An 18341-nucleotide genomic window follows, 5' to 3' on the forward strand; every position below is an offset into this window, starting at 1 on the left:
TTGTCCAGCTTGTTGCCCAACAAGTGGGACCTGATTGACTTGAGATTTATCCTATGTGCAGGAGGTTCAATCTCTTGGTTAGACCCAATGGGCACGGGATTGTGCATTGGGTCCTACACATCAGCCACATCAGATTTTGTCAGATAAATTGCCACAATCCATTTGAATTTGGTCAAAGCTGACAAAATCTCACAAGTGTAAGGGGCCCTTTTTTGTCAGTATTTGAAAAAGGACAGTTGGAAGATGATTGGTTGGTACTTAATCTCATTCTATTGTACCCGCCCAATCTCTCTGCAAGGCTCAGTACATTGGGCCTTATTTTAGTTCACTCTTTCGGACAAAATCCTTCTTAGATGGACAAAACCATGTGCACTGCAGGTGGGGCAGATGTTACTTGCGCAGAGAGAATTAGATTTGGGTGGGGTTTTACTTCAAAGTGAGATCTATATTGCAATGTAAAAATAAAGCAGCCAGTATTTACCCTGCACAGAAACAAAATAATTCACCCAAATCTAATTCTACATCTGCCCCCCTGCAGTGCACATGGTTTTGTCCATCTAAGAAGGAATTTGTCAGAAAGAGTGAACTAGAATAAGGTCCATAGACTCATTTATCACTTCTTTATCATCTGTAATAATTATCAGTGTTATGGGAATGTATTTACTTTATGTCAATCAATTGTACCATAGTGTATCCATGACAATGTCAAGCTGTCATCTTACAGAGGCTCTGGGCTCCGGCTAGTACCATGAAAAATAGAAAATAATAGATTAAGAATCCTGTGGTTTTAAGAAAACAAAAGAAAACTGTGCAGTCTAAGCCTCAGGAGCCGTCGTATTTGAAAGAATTCTAAATGAAAATATATAGGGGATTACTGCTCCAGAAACAGCAGCGTTATTGATGACTGTCACAGTACCCCAACTCCCCTCCTGACCTACCGAACTCACTGCACCCCCTCAGGACTAATATACACAGCAAGCACAAGTACTGTAGTAATGAGAGTCTAAGGGGTGATTTATCGCTATGATAATGTCGGCCCAATCCGCCATGCGATAATTTATTACATTGCACAGATGCAATCTCATCGGAGCACTGATCATCGGCCCCTGAGTAAATATTGTAGACATGTAATACTGTATATTTTTTTTCACATTGTAATCAGCTTGTGTGTCCATCAGACACATATAGCCGATCACACTGCCTGGTGTCCGCACTGCTGTGCAGGGATTTGCAGTGATACCTGATAATCACAGGGCTCACTGCATTTTTTTTTTTACTTTTTTTTTTTTTTAAAGTAAATTCGACCCGGATAGCTTGGGATGTAGGGGAAATACCATCTGTTTTCTTTAAAAAAATGCAAATGAAAGGGTTCGGACCAAAAAATGTATTCAGGTGATACCATTGAGTCTTATGTAAAATGTATAGCTGCTGTTTTCAGGATCGTTTTAATCAGTCTGAACCGGTGTAGTCATTATTTGTATAGTTTGGCGAAATCTTATACTGTATCAGTGGCGTAACTATAGCGACACAGGCCCCGCAACGGCAGGGAGGTGCTGACTAAGTGTGGATGCCGGGGGTCTGTGGGTGCTATTGTTACGCCTCCCAGCGCACCAGCATTGTGGGTTCAGTGTCGCAGGGGAGGTGGTACCCCCTACCTGGGCAGCGTGAAGCGCCAGCGCCCTAGTGTCCGGGAACTGAAGCGCTGAGTGCGGACACTGTGGAAAATTCTTTTGAATTTTCAAACTCTGCTGCCTCTGTCCATCCGCAGTGTCCGCTCTCAGCGCTTCAGTTCCCGGACACTGCTTACTCCACATCCACAGCACCCTTCAGTTCCCGCCGCCGCCGCACCCACAGAACCCGGGCACTGGCACTTCATGCTGACCAGGTTAGGGGTACCACCTCGCCTCCCCCTGCCTGTATCTGTCCCAGTCACAGGGGTCTGGGGTGTGGGGTGGGGGTGCCAAAATTTTCCTGGCGGGAGGTGCATCATTTTTTGATACACCACTGTACTGTATATACTCTCCATTTAGATAGGGTAAAATATCAAGTATATCAATATCAAGTATTGTTGTACTTCGTGTTTGGAGTTTGCGCCTGTGCGTACCCCAGGAGCGAACGGCTGCAGCGGGCTTCACACTAACCGGACCGAAAGCTACAGAGGGGGTAGACGAGGACAGGCAGGGGCTGGAGCAGGGGAACGCGCAGCGTTTTATGGGCGTGCCCATAAAAACAATGGGCGTTCCCCTGGGAGAACACAGAGGTGTCATTGGCTGCTCGGGGCGAGCTTCTGACATCACATGACGTCAGGACCCGTCCTGTATTCGGCGATCAGCGGTGAGAATAAATGCCCGTTCAGACGGACATTCATTACCGAAGGGGAGAAAAATCATTAGATCGTCAGCGACCAGCGAATAATTTCTCTCCCTTTCAGGCCGCATGTGAGGGGGAGGTTCTAGTGCACATCCCCTAGCATGCCAGTGAGGGGATTCAGCAGCACGGGGGGGGGGGGGGGGGGGGGGGGGGGGCAGGCAGGCGGCTGCAAGTATACCAGCCTAGCAAACCTGTCTGAATCAGGCCCTACTCAATACAGTGCTAGGGACTGCATGCCTGGCTGTAATTATCTCAGGGACTCACTGCCACTGCTAAACAGTGCATATGGGTGATACTACCCTGGGGTGAGAGGGGGAAGGGGGGGGGTTTAGGCGCGAGAGCCTTGCAGGCCATACATACAATCTGCCACTGGTCGTAACCTTTATTACAATATGCTGATACCCCTATTCCTGTTACATGCACTGTATAGAAGCACACTGATAGGATCACATTTCCTCCCTCTATAGTAACATACTGTATTCCAAACTCTGTAGTATCACATTTTATATAGCACAAATAAGCCCTACCTTCGAAATGACCCATACGTTTACTGTAGGGCAGAGGTAGCCAGCCCCAGTCCTTGAGAGCTAACAACAGGTCATGTCTTGTCTCCTCACAATGGTCCTTATTCTGATTGAGTCGGACGGCTCTGCGTGCAGTCGGACGGCCGATGGTTGGTGTTCCGTACAGAAAATGATCATACGGAACCATACGAGCAGGGTGTGGAGAGGGGGCGTGAAGGGCTGTTTGGGCTCATTAGATTAGATTAGATACCACTTTATTGTCATCACCCTAATTTAGGGCGACAAAATTCAATTTAGCATCCATCCGAATACATACATACAGTAAAAACTGAATATCCATATACAACAACAGTGAATACTTAAAACCCATCAACCCTCCTCCCCTGTCCTGAATTCGCATTTAATTCAAAAATAGCCCTAGGGAAAAAACTATTCCTCATCCTACTAGTTCTGCACCGCATACAACTAAAACGCCTGCCTGACGGTAGTAACACAAATAAACCATTTGCCGGGTGGGTGTTATCTTTTAAAATGTTATGAGCTCTGCGCAGACAGCGCTTACTCTGAATCTCCTCAGCAGACGGGAGAGTAGTGCCCATTATCCGTTGGGCCAGTTTCATTACCCTCTGTATAAGTTTCCTTTCTGCAGCGGTGCAATTCCCATACCAAACGGAGACACAAATGGTCAAAATACTCTTCACTGCGCATCAATAAAAATTTTACAATATGCGCAGTGACAATTGTTGTTTTTTCAACATCCGAAGGAAAAAAAGGCGTTGATGAGGCGTTCCCATGAAAACGCTGGGCGTACGTATTTTAATGCGGCCGTGACGCACGTGTGGAGGGCGGACAGCTGACATAGCCGGATGTCAGCTGCCCGCCCATATCCCGGCTTTCATACGGAAAAATGTCCGTGTGGTCTGGAGCACTCGGTGCTGCCTGACCACTCGGTCCATCATTCGATGGTCGGCGACCATCGGAGGATGGGGGAGGTTCCCACAGATGGGGGAGTTGTTCACATGAAACATTCACTCGCGGTCCGTTTGATCGGCATCTTACCGCATTCGGTTTGTGTGAGCAAACTGTACGGTAGGCGGGGCTAAGAACACTCGGTTCCTGTCCGAAAAACGCATCCATCTGAATCAACTAGAATAAGGGTCAGATTCAAAAGTGAAGTACACAGCGGCTCCAGACGTGGGACAGGACAGTTCAAAATTCAAATAGGGGAGGCACATCAACTGCCACCATCTGCAATTACAAACTGATTCTTTGGCAGTGGGTGTAGCTCCCATATTTGAATTTTGAATTGTGCTGCCCCATGTTTGGAGCCACTACTGGTTACCATACTTCTCAAATATCCCAATTTTTTCAGAACAGTCCATTTTTTGGGTTCTCAAACTTTTTTTTACCTGAATGTCGACAAGGTCGACATGGACACAGTTGGAAGTCAGTCGCAGCCCCTCGCTTCGCTCACGATGCTTCGGGCACGATGGTAGGGCATGAAATACCACCGGTCGGCACATATCGGTTCATAAAAAACAGTGAAAAAACCCATGGCGACCTGTTGACCTAAACCATGTCGACCTAACGCATTTGTTGACCTTGTCCCATGTCGACCTAGACAGCTGTCGACCTTCTTCCATGTCCACCTAGAACCATGTCGACCTTGTTGCCTGTCGACCCAACAGTGTCGACCTAATTACTGTCGGGTTGACAATACGACCGTATCCCCCAGTAACAGCAAATTGACTGCCACACACGACAGACCGCACAGTAGCACTGCAAAGGCACAACAAGGAAGTGAAGTGACTGTGAACACTGCATTGCGAGCTCCATGTCACTGTAATGTTTATATCCCTGGGAAGGCTTTGAGAGTGTTACGAAGTGGCAGAGGGTGACAGGGGAGTGATAGGTTACAGGAGAGAGACAGTAGGTGACAGGGGAGATACAATTTGAGAGGTGGATGGTGGCAGAATCAATGTGGAGGGTGACAGGGGGGAGAGAGTGTCAGGCGAGAGGTGAAGAATGACAGGGAAGAGAGTGGGTGATGCATGAAGCATAAGAGGACCAGCATCTGGCGGTGTCGGGCACCAGCGGGGACCAGCAGCGGTGGCAGTGGAAGGGAGGCGGCAGAGGTAAGAACCGCCACTGTACATATTCGTACATGAACAAACCCCACACATCAGACGAGGGAGCAAATTAGTCTCTCATTGAGCCGGTCTGAATCGTCCCCTTAGTCTCACTGTCAGATTGCCAGAATTAATGTAATAACATAACAATAAACATTAAAATGATGATTTTCTATTTAAATACATTGCAAAAAAAAAATCTGTTTTATTAACATAATCACTCTGTCTGGTCTGGTCTGGTTGACAGTGAGAAAACATATTGTGAAGGTCTTTTGCCCTGTCATTGTGAGTTTGTTTTTTCAAGATGTTGCTAACGTTTTAAAATTTGCCATGGCAACCACAGTCATGACATGATGTAGGGAGAATTTGAACCACAATTTCCACAGCAAGCTCATTCACTCTCTTCCTTTTTGCTCGGATATCTTGTGACTACAGAAGAAATTCCAATACACTGCTTGTAGCCATTGCATGGCCAACTACAGAGAACCAGGGGCCCATTTATCATTCAATATTTGCGGCTAAATCCCCGTAAACACCCGCTTTCGGGGGTTAGTCGGGTACTTGTTTAGTTTCACGGCGGCAGCATGGCCGCCGTGAACTTCCGGGTACGGCGCTCACCAAACTATCTAAAATAAACGAAATTAACTCTATGCCAACGTAGATAAATCATACCCCCACTATCCACGTTGGCATAGAGTTGATATTAGATAGCGTGGCGAGCGCAGCGAGCCACCGAGCCCCACAAGGGGACTCAGACGCACGGCCGCTGCCGCCGTGAAACGAAACAAGTACCGTTAGTTGCTAAATATTATCTATCGCCCAAATGTATGTAGGTGGGACCGCAGCAGGAATTTTCAATGCGATCCTTGATAAATGGCCCCTTATTACCCTAAGTGCTACTCTACTGATCAGTAAACCAGTAAGTAGCAGTAATGTACATGGGGGGAGAGCTCTGACCCCCTCAAAGCAAGCTTGAGACCAGAGAGACAGCCAAACTCACCTCCGACACAGAAAGAACAAGAAGACATCCAACAAAAATAATATATTCATGCTAAACAGGTACCAAAGAGATGATGTGGTGTGAGAAGAGAACAGCTTCGACTAAGATACAATGTTTCACAACATTAATACAGTATTTTATATGAAGAATCTTGGCCTGGAATGTTGTAGCTGAATAAGATGACCTGGCACGCACTGATTTCACATGACAGTGTTTCTGCAACTGGCTAATAAGACGCCCTCTGATATAAACACCTTAGACTACTGGTATCCAGCTGTTATGGTACTACAAGTCTCAGCATGTTCTGTCAGCCTCTCCATCTTTTGTGGCTGGGAAGGCAATGCTTTAGCAGAGGCTTGGACTTGTGGTTCTACAACCGCTGTATTAGTACCATGGTTTATCTAAGCATGCCATAGACCCTTGATGGCTAACCTTGACACTCTAGCTGTTGTTGAACTACACATCCCAGCATGCTCTGCTTCAGTTTTGCTATTTGGCCATGCTAAATATGATGCAGAGCATGCTGGGATGTGTAGTTCAGCAACAGCTAGAGTGTCAAGGTTAGCCATCAAGGCCGTAGACATTGCTAGTAGAGACCAAGTTGCATGACCTATCTCCTACCTGAGAAAAAGATGGTCAGAACCTTTCCATCTTTTTTAATTTAGGAGAGAAAAGAGAGCGGCCTGTGAGACTCCCAGACTGTGGAGAGGGCATGTACAGCCTACATTGTGGACTTCCCAGAGAGACCAACTCCCAGATTCCCATTGCGCTTCACAAGGGCTGAAATATGAGCTGTGGTGAGTCGCACCGTCAGGGGAGATAGTACAATCTGTGTGTTTATTCATCTTCTTGTACCATCACTGAGGGCGAGGTGTCCTAAGCTTGAAAAGTGATAAAATGGAGAGCGATAAACAACCAGCCAATCAGCTATTACCTGATATTTTTCAAACACAGCCTGTGAGATCACAGGTAGGAGCTGATTGGCTGGCTGTTTATCACTCTCCATTTGATCACTTTTCAAGCTTAGTACATGTGGCCCTGAATGTAAAGTCACACCTCACTGTTCTCAGTCTAGTTTATCAGCATCAGAGACCTTCTTATCTGCGATTGTACACATCCTTGGTACCCATCACCCAAGTAATTGTCTATTTTAGTTCCTGCACTTTACACTTATATTGAGGGTCTAATTCAGCTTGGATCCCTAACGTGAGAATTTGCAGTTGCCTGTGAGGAGAAAGCCGACGCCCAGACAGAAATAAAACCCACCCGAGTCAATTTGCGAAGGGATCTCTACCTGCCGTTGACTTGCAAATCCGTACGCAATTCCCAAACCAGCAGTCTGTGTCTGTGCAGTTCTGACCCTTCCTCTAATCTGTGACTGAGACAGGGTGAAAGTGGTCATCGCTGACATCACAGACCTTACTCATGAAGGCCTGGGAAAGCCTGCGCCAGAAAAGGTCAGGGTTCCACTCCCGTACGGCGGCTACCTAACAGTCATAGGGGGTTATTCTGGTTCACTCGCAAATTCACTCTCTAATGGACAAAACCATATGCACTGCAGGTGGGGCTGATGTAACACGTGCAGAGAGAGTTAGATTGGGGTCGGGGGTTTGTACTTCAAACGGATATCTATATTGCAGTGTAAAAATAAAGTAGCCAGTATTTACCCTGCACAGAAAGAATATAACACCCATATCTAACTCTCTCTGCACGTTACATCTGCCCCACCTGCAGTGCACATGGTTTTGTCTATTAGAGAGTGAATTTGCCTTTGCGAGTGAACCAGAATAACCCCTATAGTCCGACCACATTGCTTTATGATCCGAGCACATTTTATTTCACTAATAACCATCGCCGATGTGCGATGTGTACGGTACACAGGCGTAGTCATTCCATAATCACTGGATTTGCAAATTCTCTAATTAGCGATGGAAGCTGAATTAGCCCCAACATGTAGTTTGTGATCATTTTAATTATTTAGCTAACTCAAAAGTAATGGAAGAACGATACGTTATATAATACGTTCTACTTTTCATACCTTCCCTCCCTGAGATGGTCTGGGCAAGTATAAAGGGGCAGGCGTGATTTGGTAATGCGATCTGCATCGTCACATGGGAAGGGCAAATATGCGCCATGCTGCTACCTAGGGTAGGCGGGGCTTGTTGATGTCACATATGCTGTAATGTGGCCATCCACACCTGGACCTCCAGTGCAGGAGAGTATCCTGATCTCTCTCTATTTATCTCTCTGTCTCCTGTCCAGTAGTTCTCCTATTGCCGGGATTCTCAAATTCAGACCTCAGGACCCCACACAGTTCACATTTTCCAGGTCACAAGTGCATTCATTACTCATTGACACATTTGAATAGACCCACAGGTGCAGATAATGATTTCACTTGCGATTCTGTGAGGTGACCTGCAAAGCATGCACTGCGTGGGGTCCTGAGGACCGAGTTTGAGAACCTCCCCCAACACTGCAGCATGTCAAACATGCTGCACGTGCACAGAATGAATCGTGCAGACCCCCAAACATGAATCATGCCCTACAGTACAGTACATAGCCTATTATATATAAGACACTGAATTGGGAGGCACTAGAAAGCCAATGATGTGATGCGTCACCTGGCTGACAGCCAATCTTTGGGCCTCATTCACCATGGATCACGAATCAGACAATTTGCAGCAGACTGTGAGCAGAAAGCCGCCGCTCAGACAGAAAGAAATGCTGCCCCTTGTAAAATTGTGACTGCATGGCACATAGCGAGATATTTGGAGATCCTTTTGTAAAAACCGACCGCCCCTGACCGCCTCCATCCCCCGCCCCCTTGTGCGAACGTGTCGGCAAGTTGCCGGAGGCATCCGCACAGCGGCCCTGCACATGAGTATATTAGCATGTACGCATGTGCAGAGTGAAACATCAGTCCCCCCCGTTTACATTAACGGATGCCGGACGGGGTCCCGACAGGCATTTACCCGACGTCGGGGAGCCGGGTTCCGGACGGCCACCTGCTATTTTCCCTCGTGGGGGTCCACCACCATGCCCGCAAGGGCTTAGTTGCGCTCACCATGCTGTCTGAGTCCGGACAGTCGGGATCCCGACATTGGGCTAATGACTGTCGGGATCCCGACTGTCGGACCCCTGTACCACACCCACATTAACACATCATTATACACATGTTAAAGGGCTCTAAGCAATTATACAAAATCTGCTGCATATTATTTATATATATATATATATATATATATATATATATATATATACAGTATATATATATATATATATATATGTCCAGTGTCTGTGTGACTCTGAAACACTGCCATCTGTTGGCAGCATGTAAAACTACATCTACTAGCTTTGGAAGCATTTGCTTCAATCGGGCTTACACTGCCATCTGTTGGCAGCAAGTGCAAATTCTTCTGCGGCTTTCTAATCATTAGCTTTGAGCTGGCTTACTAGTTGATATATACAAACCTGAGTATCTCAGGGGAGTGATTGGCGTTCGACTGTGTACATATCTCAGTCACGCATATGCCACGATGAGTGACAGTCAGGGTGTGTTTGGGGGCAGGTAACAGGGAGTAAAATGCAGGTACGCTGCAGCAGAAGACTGCGGCGTCAGTCACATACAGTATGCAGCTGTAATGTCTCCTGCATCTTACCTCATGCGGCAGTGCTGTGCCACCACAATGAACTCGTATAATGGACTGACGGATACTGCACCTTTGTATACAGGGCCTGGGATAGGCTAAGCCACAAGCTATTTTCGCAGACACTGCATACAAATCTACAGCTGTGAATACATTTGTGTCAGGCCATAGAAATGACAAGGTTCAATAGCAATATAGGTTCTGAACGTGTTAGTTCAGAACCTTGCTATTGAACCTTGTCATTTCTGGTGCAAGGTTCCCCAGCACCCTAAGCAATATGTCAGCTTACTGCCCTCCCTGGCAGGAATGAAGGAGCTGGTTCAACCGTAACACAAGATTTGGGGGCACATTTGTCAAAGAATATTTGCGGCTAAATCCCCGATAACAAAAGTTTTCCGGGGTTAGCTGCAAATATTAAGTAGACCACGAATGTATCCCTGCTGCGATCCCCCCTTCGCCGCCGCTGGCTGCATCCCCTATAGGTTTCTATGGGGGATGTGACGCTGACCAATGTATCAACATCGGGCAGCCCGGCTTCGCATCCCTGGGCTATCGCCATTCTGACTAGACTATGACCACGGGATCGCACTGCCTCGGCGGCAGTGCGGTCAGCGGGATCGTGGGGGACCAGTTCTAACCGCGCATGCGCAGACCCCCCAGCTTCGGGCTCCGGACATCGCAGGGGCGGGCTCTTTTCGGAGCCCTGTCCCTTCGCCTCCAACTTTATACATCCCGTTGATGGGATCGCATTTTACAATGCGGTCCTGGGCGGTAACATTCCGCCCAGATTGCATTGTAAATGCAATCCATGATAAATGGGCCCCTTGGGCACATGAGGGGGAGGGACAACATGGGGATATGAGGGACACAGGACATGAGGGAATGACATAGGACCTTAGCACATGAGGGGGGGGGGATATCACAGGACATGAGGGGGAGAAGGGACAAAACACCAGGGGAGAGGAGGGACACAGGACCTGGGGAAATGAGGGGAGAGAGAGGGATAGGAGGGACATAGGACCTGGGGAAATGAGGGGAGAGATAGGGATAGGAGGGACACAGGAGCTGGGGACATGATAGTGGATTTCACTCTAGTGGGGCGGCATCTACATGATCGCTGCCACTGCACATTCCCTCAGGTCTGAATTACCCCTTCATCTCTCTCACTTGCTATAGCAGAGTCACAGCCACATTACCAGTGCCGGCACAAGCAGAGATCTGGTCAGAGAACAACATATTTCATGTGGTGCCAAAATGACTGCTTGTCAGATGCGGTTACATAACCATCCTCTCCACCCAGTGCTCCGCAGTAAGGGCTCCGCACAGTGCTCTGCATGTCAGCCATTTCCACTCCACTGTCGACATGGACACCGTATAAGTGTGCCACATGGCTCTCTGCGCTTGGCACACCATTATATTCCCACTCTATGCCCACTTGCATAGTAAAGTATGAAAAACCACCTTTTTTTGAAAACAAATATGAAAAACTCATGTCAACCTTATTCATGTCGACCATGTCTATGTCGACCATAAGTGTGTGTCAACCTTTTTCCAATGTGTATGTACGACCTTGGGTATGTAAATCATTTCCAGGTGTCCACCTAGTCACTGTTGACCATTAATGTCTACCTAGTGACCGCATACCATGTTTACTCTGATTTCAGCTCATGCCCTTCCTAGATCTACAGATGAATGTCAGATTCTCTCTGCCTTCAGGTCATATACCTTCCAAGTAGATGACAGGTGCAGTGTGTCTGATCACCTATGAGCTCAATGTGTAAAGGCCCCCATCAGGGCCGTTTCTAGACAATTTAGCTCCCAGGGCAAAGGAATAAAAATGCGCCCCCCCCCCCCCCCCCAAAAGTCAACACGACATAGAAGAAATTGCGCTCGCGCGACGAAATAGGGGGCATGGTTTATTTTAAAAAGGGGTGTGGCTTAATATAAGGGCGTGGTCTAGCAGGAAAACAATTACCTTACATCTCACCTTTGCAACCTGCATGTCCAGACATTGGTTACCGCAGGAATTGTCATTGTACTCCCGCACTTTAGTTGGCGGGCTGAAGGCCACACAGTGACATAAAAATATAAAGGCCCACACAGTGACCTAGTACGCAGGATCGGATTGGGAATTAAAAGCAGCCCGGGAAATTATTTGAAGCAGCCCTAGGGGGGCCGAGGGCACCCGTTGCGCGCCGCAGGCGCGCCAACATTTTTAGGGGGCGTAACCTAGTGACATGGGGGCGTGGCCCATTTTTGCCGCTGTGGGGTCATGGCTAGTAGCTCACCCACACCCACAGCCCACCCATTGCCCCGCCTTATTTTTTACATTTGCTTCAATCTTTTCTTGATTTCGCACACGGTTATTCCACATACACGTTACGACACACACTGATGCCCATTATACATTATGGCACACACCGTGATGCCCATTACATGTTACGCTGAAGGCACACACCAAAAATTATATTATATTATACCACATGCCATAGTGCCTATTACACATTATGCCAGGGCTCAACAATTTTTCATAAAAGAAAGACAACAGTGACAGTGCGCACCAGAGGCCATGATGCCCATTACGAGTTATGCCAGGGCTCAACAATTTTTAAAAACCAAGGACAATAGGGAAAGTGCGCGCCAAAAATTTACACCGTTATGCTTGCTACACGTCACACACCCAAAACATATTATACCACGTGCCATAATACCCATTACATGTTATGCAACACACCGTAATTCACACGCAACACGCTATAATGCCCATTACACGTTATACAAAACACTTTCATTCCCATTACACATTATGCCACACATCGTGATGCCCATTACACATTACTCAACACACCGTGATGCCCATTACACATTATGCCCCGCACCGTGATGCTCCATTATACATATTCCCCACACCTTGATGCTCATTATACATATGCCACACACATGATGCCCATTATATATATGCCCCACAGGTTGGAGTCAAAGGCAAATTGAACTACTGCGCGCTTCACAAATAGCCAGCATACACACGGTTTAAAAAAAAAAAAAAAGTTTACCAGATACAAGAGGCCCAATTGGACCAGCGGCGGTGACAAATGAGCACAGCATGAGGCAACGGAGAAGGCGCAAAATCTCACGATGGGGAAGTCACCTCACTCAGCAGAGAGAGGAGGTCACTGCCCCAAGTGAGGACCCGCAATGCGTCGGAGCTCAGCCAAGCTACTGCTGAACACCCGGCGAACCGGACGGGTGGTGACCCTACACACACATTGTATAATGACATGGGGCACGCTGACACACACATTGTATAATGGCATGGGGCACGCTGACACACACATTGTATAATGGCATGGGGCACGCTGACACACACATTGTATAATGGCATGGGGCACGCTGACACACACATTGTATAATGGCATGGGGCACACTGACACACATACAGTACAGCATACAGATGTATGCAATCCCTTGCATCCCTCCTCCCCCAGGATGAATACCTTTGTGGTGTGCAGTGTGCTGCCTGTGCATGTCTTGCAGCTTTTAGTGAGCAGAATGGCCCCAAAACTTAGTGCACATTAGTGAAGGGGGGCTGTGGAGCGACGACAGTGGGCTTGCCATTTTGAAAAGTAAAGTAAAGGTGAACCGCTGATTGGCTGAGAGCCGTGACAGAGGGCTCTCTCAGCCAATCAACGGCCGCTGATTCCCCTGTCTGCCGGATGCTCCTCACTGCGGGGGGGTGGGGGGTGGCGGGGGTTGCTGTCGCCACGGCCAGGGGGGGTGGCGGGTGTGCGGACATCACTCACAGCCGCGCTTCCGTCGGCATCCTGCGTCCACTCCTCAGACAGTGCAGCATTGCCCAAAACCAATATGGCCGCCGCATATGTGCATTTAATATATGCATATATGCGGCGGCCATGTTTGTTGTGGGCAATGCTGCCGTTCATGACCAGGCTGGGCTGCGGCCGCTTCTAACAAAGGTAAGCGGCCCAGCCAGAGTGAAATCTGGTCCGGCCCACCGGGAAATGGCCCGGTTTCCCGGTGGGCCAATCCGCCTCTGCTAGTACGCCTCACAGATCAAGGCCAAACAATGACAGGCTACTTGAATCATTATACACTATTTATCCGTGATGCCAATTACACATGGCGCCGCACACCGTGATGACAATTACACATTGTCGCACACCGTGATGACAATTACACATTATGTCACACACCGTGATGACAATTACACATTACGCCGCACACTGTGATGACAATTACACATTACGCCGCACACCGTGATGACAATTACACATTACGCCGCACACTGTGATGACAATTACACATAACGCTGCACAATGTGATGAGCCCACCAATGTTCGATGCCCACCAATGTATATATTTGTATATGCCCACTGCCCAGCAATGTATATATTTATATATGCCCACTGCCCAGCAATGTATATTTTTATATGCCCACTGATGTATATATTTTTATGCCCACTGCCCACCAATATTTATATGCCCACTGTCACCAATGTATATTTATTTAAACACCACTGCCCACCAATGTTTATTAATAATAGGCAGTAACATATATATTGCTGGCCTGCGCCATTAATTTATACGTTACCACCTATTGTTAATAAACATTGGTGGGCAGTGGTGTTTAAATATACATTGGTAGCAGTGGGCATATAAAAATATATACATCAGTGGGCATATAAAAATATACACATTGGTGGGCAGTGGATATATAAAAATATACACAATAGTGGGCATATAAAAATATATACATCAGTGGGCATATTATAATATATACATTGGTGGGCAGAGGGCATATTAAAATACATACATTGGTGGGCAGTGGATGTATAAATATATGCATTGGTGGGCAGTGGATGTATAAATGTATACATAGGTGGGCAGTGGATGTATAAATGTATACACATTGGTGGGCAGTGAGCATTAGCACACACTGACCTGGCCGGGCATGTGATCACAAATAGCAGCGCTGCGGGACAGGCAGTGCAGTGGCGGCTATTTGATTTTTAAAATACCTGTCAAATGGCAGGCCGTTCTCTGATTGGCTGAGAGCTCTCTCAGCCAATTAGAGAATGGCCAGTCATTTGACAGGTATTTTGAAAATCTAATTGCCGCCACTGCACTGCCCGTCCCGCAGCGCTGCTATTTGTGATCACAGGATACCCGGCCAGGTCAGCAGCACTCGCCGCACCCGGCGGGAACTCATTTGAGAGCCGCCGCCCGCCCCCACTACTGCCGCTGCCTTGCAGCTCCCCATTTGTTTTACATGTGATAAATCGCAAGCAATTTATCACATGTAAAAATTGGCTCATCAAGTGCCAAATTGTATGTGAGCCTCCCGGGGAGCTGCTGGGAAGCTCACAGGAGAATTGGGTCCAACTTGTCCTAAGGACAAGTCGGCCTAATGTATGGGGGCCTTTTTGGTGTTCTTAATTCTTCATCCTCCTTGATCCTGTATCAAAGATCTTTCACTGAAAACTTAATTAAAAAGTTGCATTGTGACTGTGGTGTGCACATACCAGAAAGAAAGGGATAAATTTAATAGGATGAGAGATTCAGAAAGTGAGGGATTTGGTAAGAAGTCTCCAGCTTTTTTTAAAGCGGCAATCATTTACACTGCAAAACCAGTTTGATATTGCAGTGTAAATGATTGCCGCTTTAAAAAAACTGGAAATTTCTTACCAAATCTCTCTTTTTCTGAATCTCTCATCCTATAAAATTTCACCCCAAATCTCTAACTTATTAAATGCAAGAATTGCTTTTCCCCAATCCTCCAAGTGGTGTCAGCCACTGTGACACTAAGGTCGGAAAATACGAGTCAGTCAAATACGACTGATTAGTAAATTTTCCTCCGGAATACAAATTTGCATATGGCTAAAACAGCCGTATACATTCGTATCCATTCGTATTAAGAATGCAAATACGATTTTTCGTATTCGTATTCTTAGTAAATTTTCCCCACTGTATAATTTGCAGTGTCGTCTAATGTGTACCATACTTGCCTACCTGACCCTCTCCATGAGGGATAGAATGCTGTTACTGGACTTCCCTGGTAATGTGTCTTATCAATTACCTAGCTCCCCACAGGTGATGGCAATCATACATTACCAGGGAAGGCCAGGAGCAGAGCATTTTCTCCCTCATGGAGAGGGTCAGTTAGGCAAGTATGATGTGTACCCAGCTTTAGGTTCAAATCCAGAGTACAGGACCCCCAGCCCGGCACAGGCCAATAGCCCCAAGGCCACACCCTAGTGAGAGGTTTATGTGTTACAAGGTGTTACATTAGTTAAGCCTCCTACACACTAGCCAATCCTGGCGGGGGATTGGCTGAGGACTGGATTTGGAAAACACGGCCATAAGCACCTAACCATTTTTTTTTTTTTTAATCACATCAGTAAAACATTTCTGGGACAATCCTCAGAAGACAAAGCCGTATCGTGTGGATGCCACAGCCGTAGATCACAGATTATGCAGGAATAATCACTGTAATACCCCTTTTACAACCTTTTACATTACTAAATTATATTTTTTAATACCATTAACTTAAAAGTTTTATAAACACATTGGGGGATATGTATCAAAACTTGGAGAGAGTTATAGTGGAGTGAAATAATGTACCAACCAGTCAGTTATTATCTCATTTTCCAAACACAGCCTGTGAAATGACAGTTAGGAGCTGATTGGCTGGTCCTGTATCACTTTTTGCTTTATCTCTCCATGCTTTGATACATTTCCACCGTGGCAGATTCTGAATCAGATGCATTGCCATTTTCCTGTTCGACCCGAAGCAGCCTACGCACCCATGCATTCAAAATATCCGTTCAGTGCCGCCCAGTGTTCTCCCATCATCAGCAGTCATCATTAGTATGAGGGCTAGTGCCAGAAACCCCATTATCGGAAAAAAACGTCTTTCTGGCTACTTATTTAGGTACTGGACACCCAGCATTATCCCGCTAACCGTACCACTTAGCAGAGACTACTGAGTGCACCGCTTGCCAATGTATTGTGCCCATTTATGCAATGAAGGGATTTTAGCCTTAAATAGAACTAAAAGCATTTGCAAATTCATCTATTATATAATGCAAAGTGTTCTTTTGCAAGGTTATATTTTTCTCCTCCCAAATAGTCGATATCAGCTATGATCAATAGAGTATTATTTATTCAGTGTTCATGATTCCTGTAAACATCTTTAAAAAGCACCGCAGTGTTATTGCTGCTTTGGAAATGTTCCCACTCTGGGAATAGATTATGTGGGGGACGCTTCCCTCACGCTTAGCTTACACTTAAAGGGCAACATCAAATAGATAATGGAGGTGTTTTGAATAAGTCTGAATGTTAACATCATCTTCGCTGCTATTCGCTGTCCGCAACTGTTCAATATTGTCCGAAAATTGCTGAGATTCCCTTGCAATAGTCAATGTCTTTTTCTTTTGAATTGCAAATGTAAACTAAAACGAATTCAGAATATTGTATAAAGTATGACCTAATCGGCTCCTAACTGTCGTGTTTTGACAGTGAAAGAGCTGATTGGTTGGTACTTTATCTCTCTCCATACATGATACATTTGCCCCCTGTATGTACCCTGCGATATTGGTGGCGACAGGGACCAGGTGGATTGCTGAAATCGGCAAGTGCATACTGTACATACTGGTCAATGCCGGTGGGGAAGGGAGTGACGGCGAGGGTATTGGTGGCCATGATGGAGCGTTTACGACAGTGGTAGCCGACTCCAGACCTCGAGACCCACCAACAGTTCACGTTTTCTAGATCACTTAGCTGCTGCACAGGTGCACTCATTACTCACTAACACATTGTAAAAGAGTCACAGGTGGAGCTAATTACTTCACTTGTGATTCTGTGAGGAGATCTGGAAAACATAAACTGTTGGTAGCTCTCGAGGACTGGAGATGGCTACCCCAGGTTTATGATGCCCTCTATCGTATGAACTGGACAGATGAGGAAGGGGGTTGTTAACAATGCTCGGGAGTGCGTATTGTTAACGATATTGAGTGTACACTCAAGGGGTGCCGGACGGCTCCTCGACAGTCGGGATTCCGACAGTCAGTACTCCGACGTCGGAATCCCGACTGCTCCCTCGTGGGGGTCCACGACCCCATAGAGGGAGAATAAAATAGGTGGTGAGCGCAGCTTGCCACCGTGCCCGCAAGGGGCTTCATTGCGCTCTCCGCGCTGTGCAGTCGGGATTCCGACGTCTGACTAATGACTGTCGGAATCCCGACTGTCGGAGTATTATACCACACCCCACTCAAGGGCCCTTCTGTGCAATATCTTTTACTTTCTCATCTATTGTGTATGGGGCTGAAGAACTGGATGTATCAAAAGGAAAATGTGGTAAAAAAAATTAAATAAATAAATAAACATTTTTAGGGGGCATTTTCCGCATTTTCAGATGTATCAACACGGGACCGCCGCATTTCTGCCATTTTTTTCTCATGTTACCTTATAGAAGATTACGGGCTTCTTTTCTCATCCCCCCCCTACTGCGCCACCTCCCCTCACCTGCTGTCTGGGCAGCCCCCTGCTGTGCTGCCCGGACCCAGTGATCTTCTCCTCCCTGGCAGCAGTACAAATGGAGCGCCGGTCAGCCCGCCTTTAGAATTGCCAGATCCCCTGAGCTGGCGCAGGCTGG

The 18341-nt window shown here is 46.8% G+C and overlaps 1 protein-coding gene across 4 annotated transcripts in view; it reads left to right on the forward strand.

The window, feature by feature from the left end:
* The window catches only part of PPP2R2C (protein phosphatase 2 regulatory subunit Bgamma), a 139842-nt gene that overhangs the window by 45959 nt on the left and 75542 nt on the right, over window positions 1–18341 (forward strand). For 2 of the 4 annotated variants that reach the window (XM_083155367.1, XM_083155377.1), the window contains exon 2: window positions 6689–6820. The exons of the other annotated variants lie outside the window; for them this stretch is intronic. In XM_083155367.1, coding sequence (XP_083011493.1) covers window positions 6811–6820 — 10 coding nt within the window. In that variant the 5' untranslated portion in view covers window positions 6689–6810. The remainder of the gene's footprint in view (window positions 1–6688; window positions 6821–18341) is intronic. 4 annotated transcript variants of the gene reach the window in all.

The sequence above is a fragment of the Crinia signifera genome, chromosome 1 (assembly GCF_055691185.1).
Source record: "Crinia signifera chromosome 1, ASM5569118v1, whole genome shotgun sequence".
NCBI classification, from domain to species: Eukaryota; Metazoa; Chordata; class Amphibia; order Anura; family Myobatrachidae; genus Crinia; species Crinia signifera.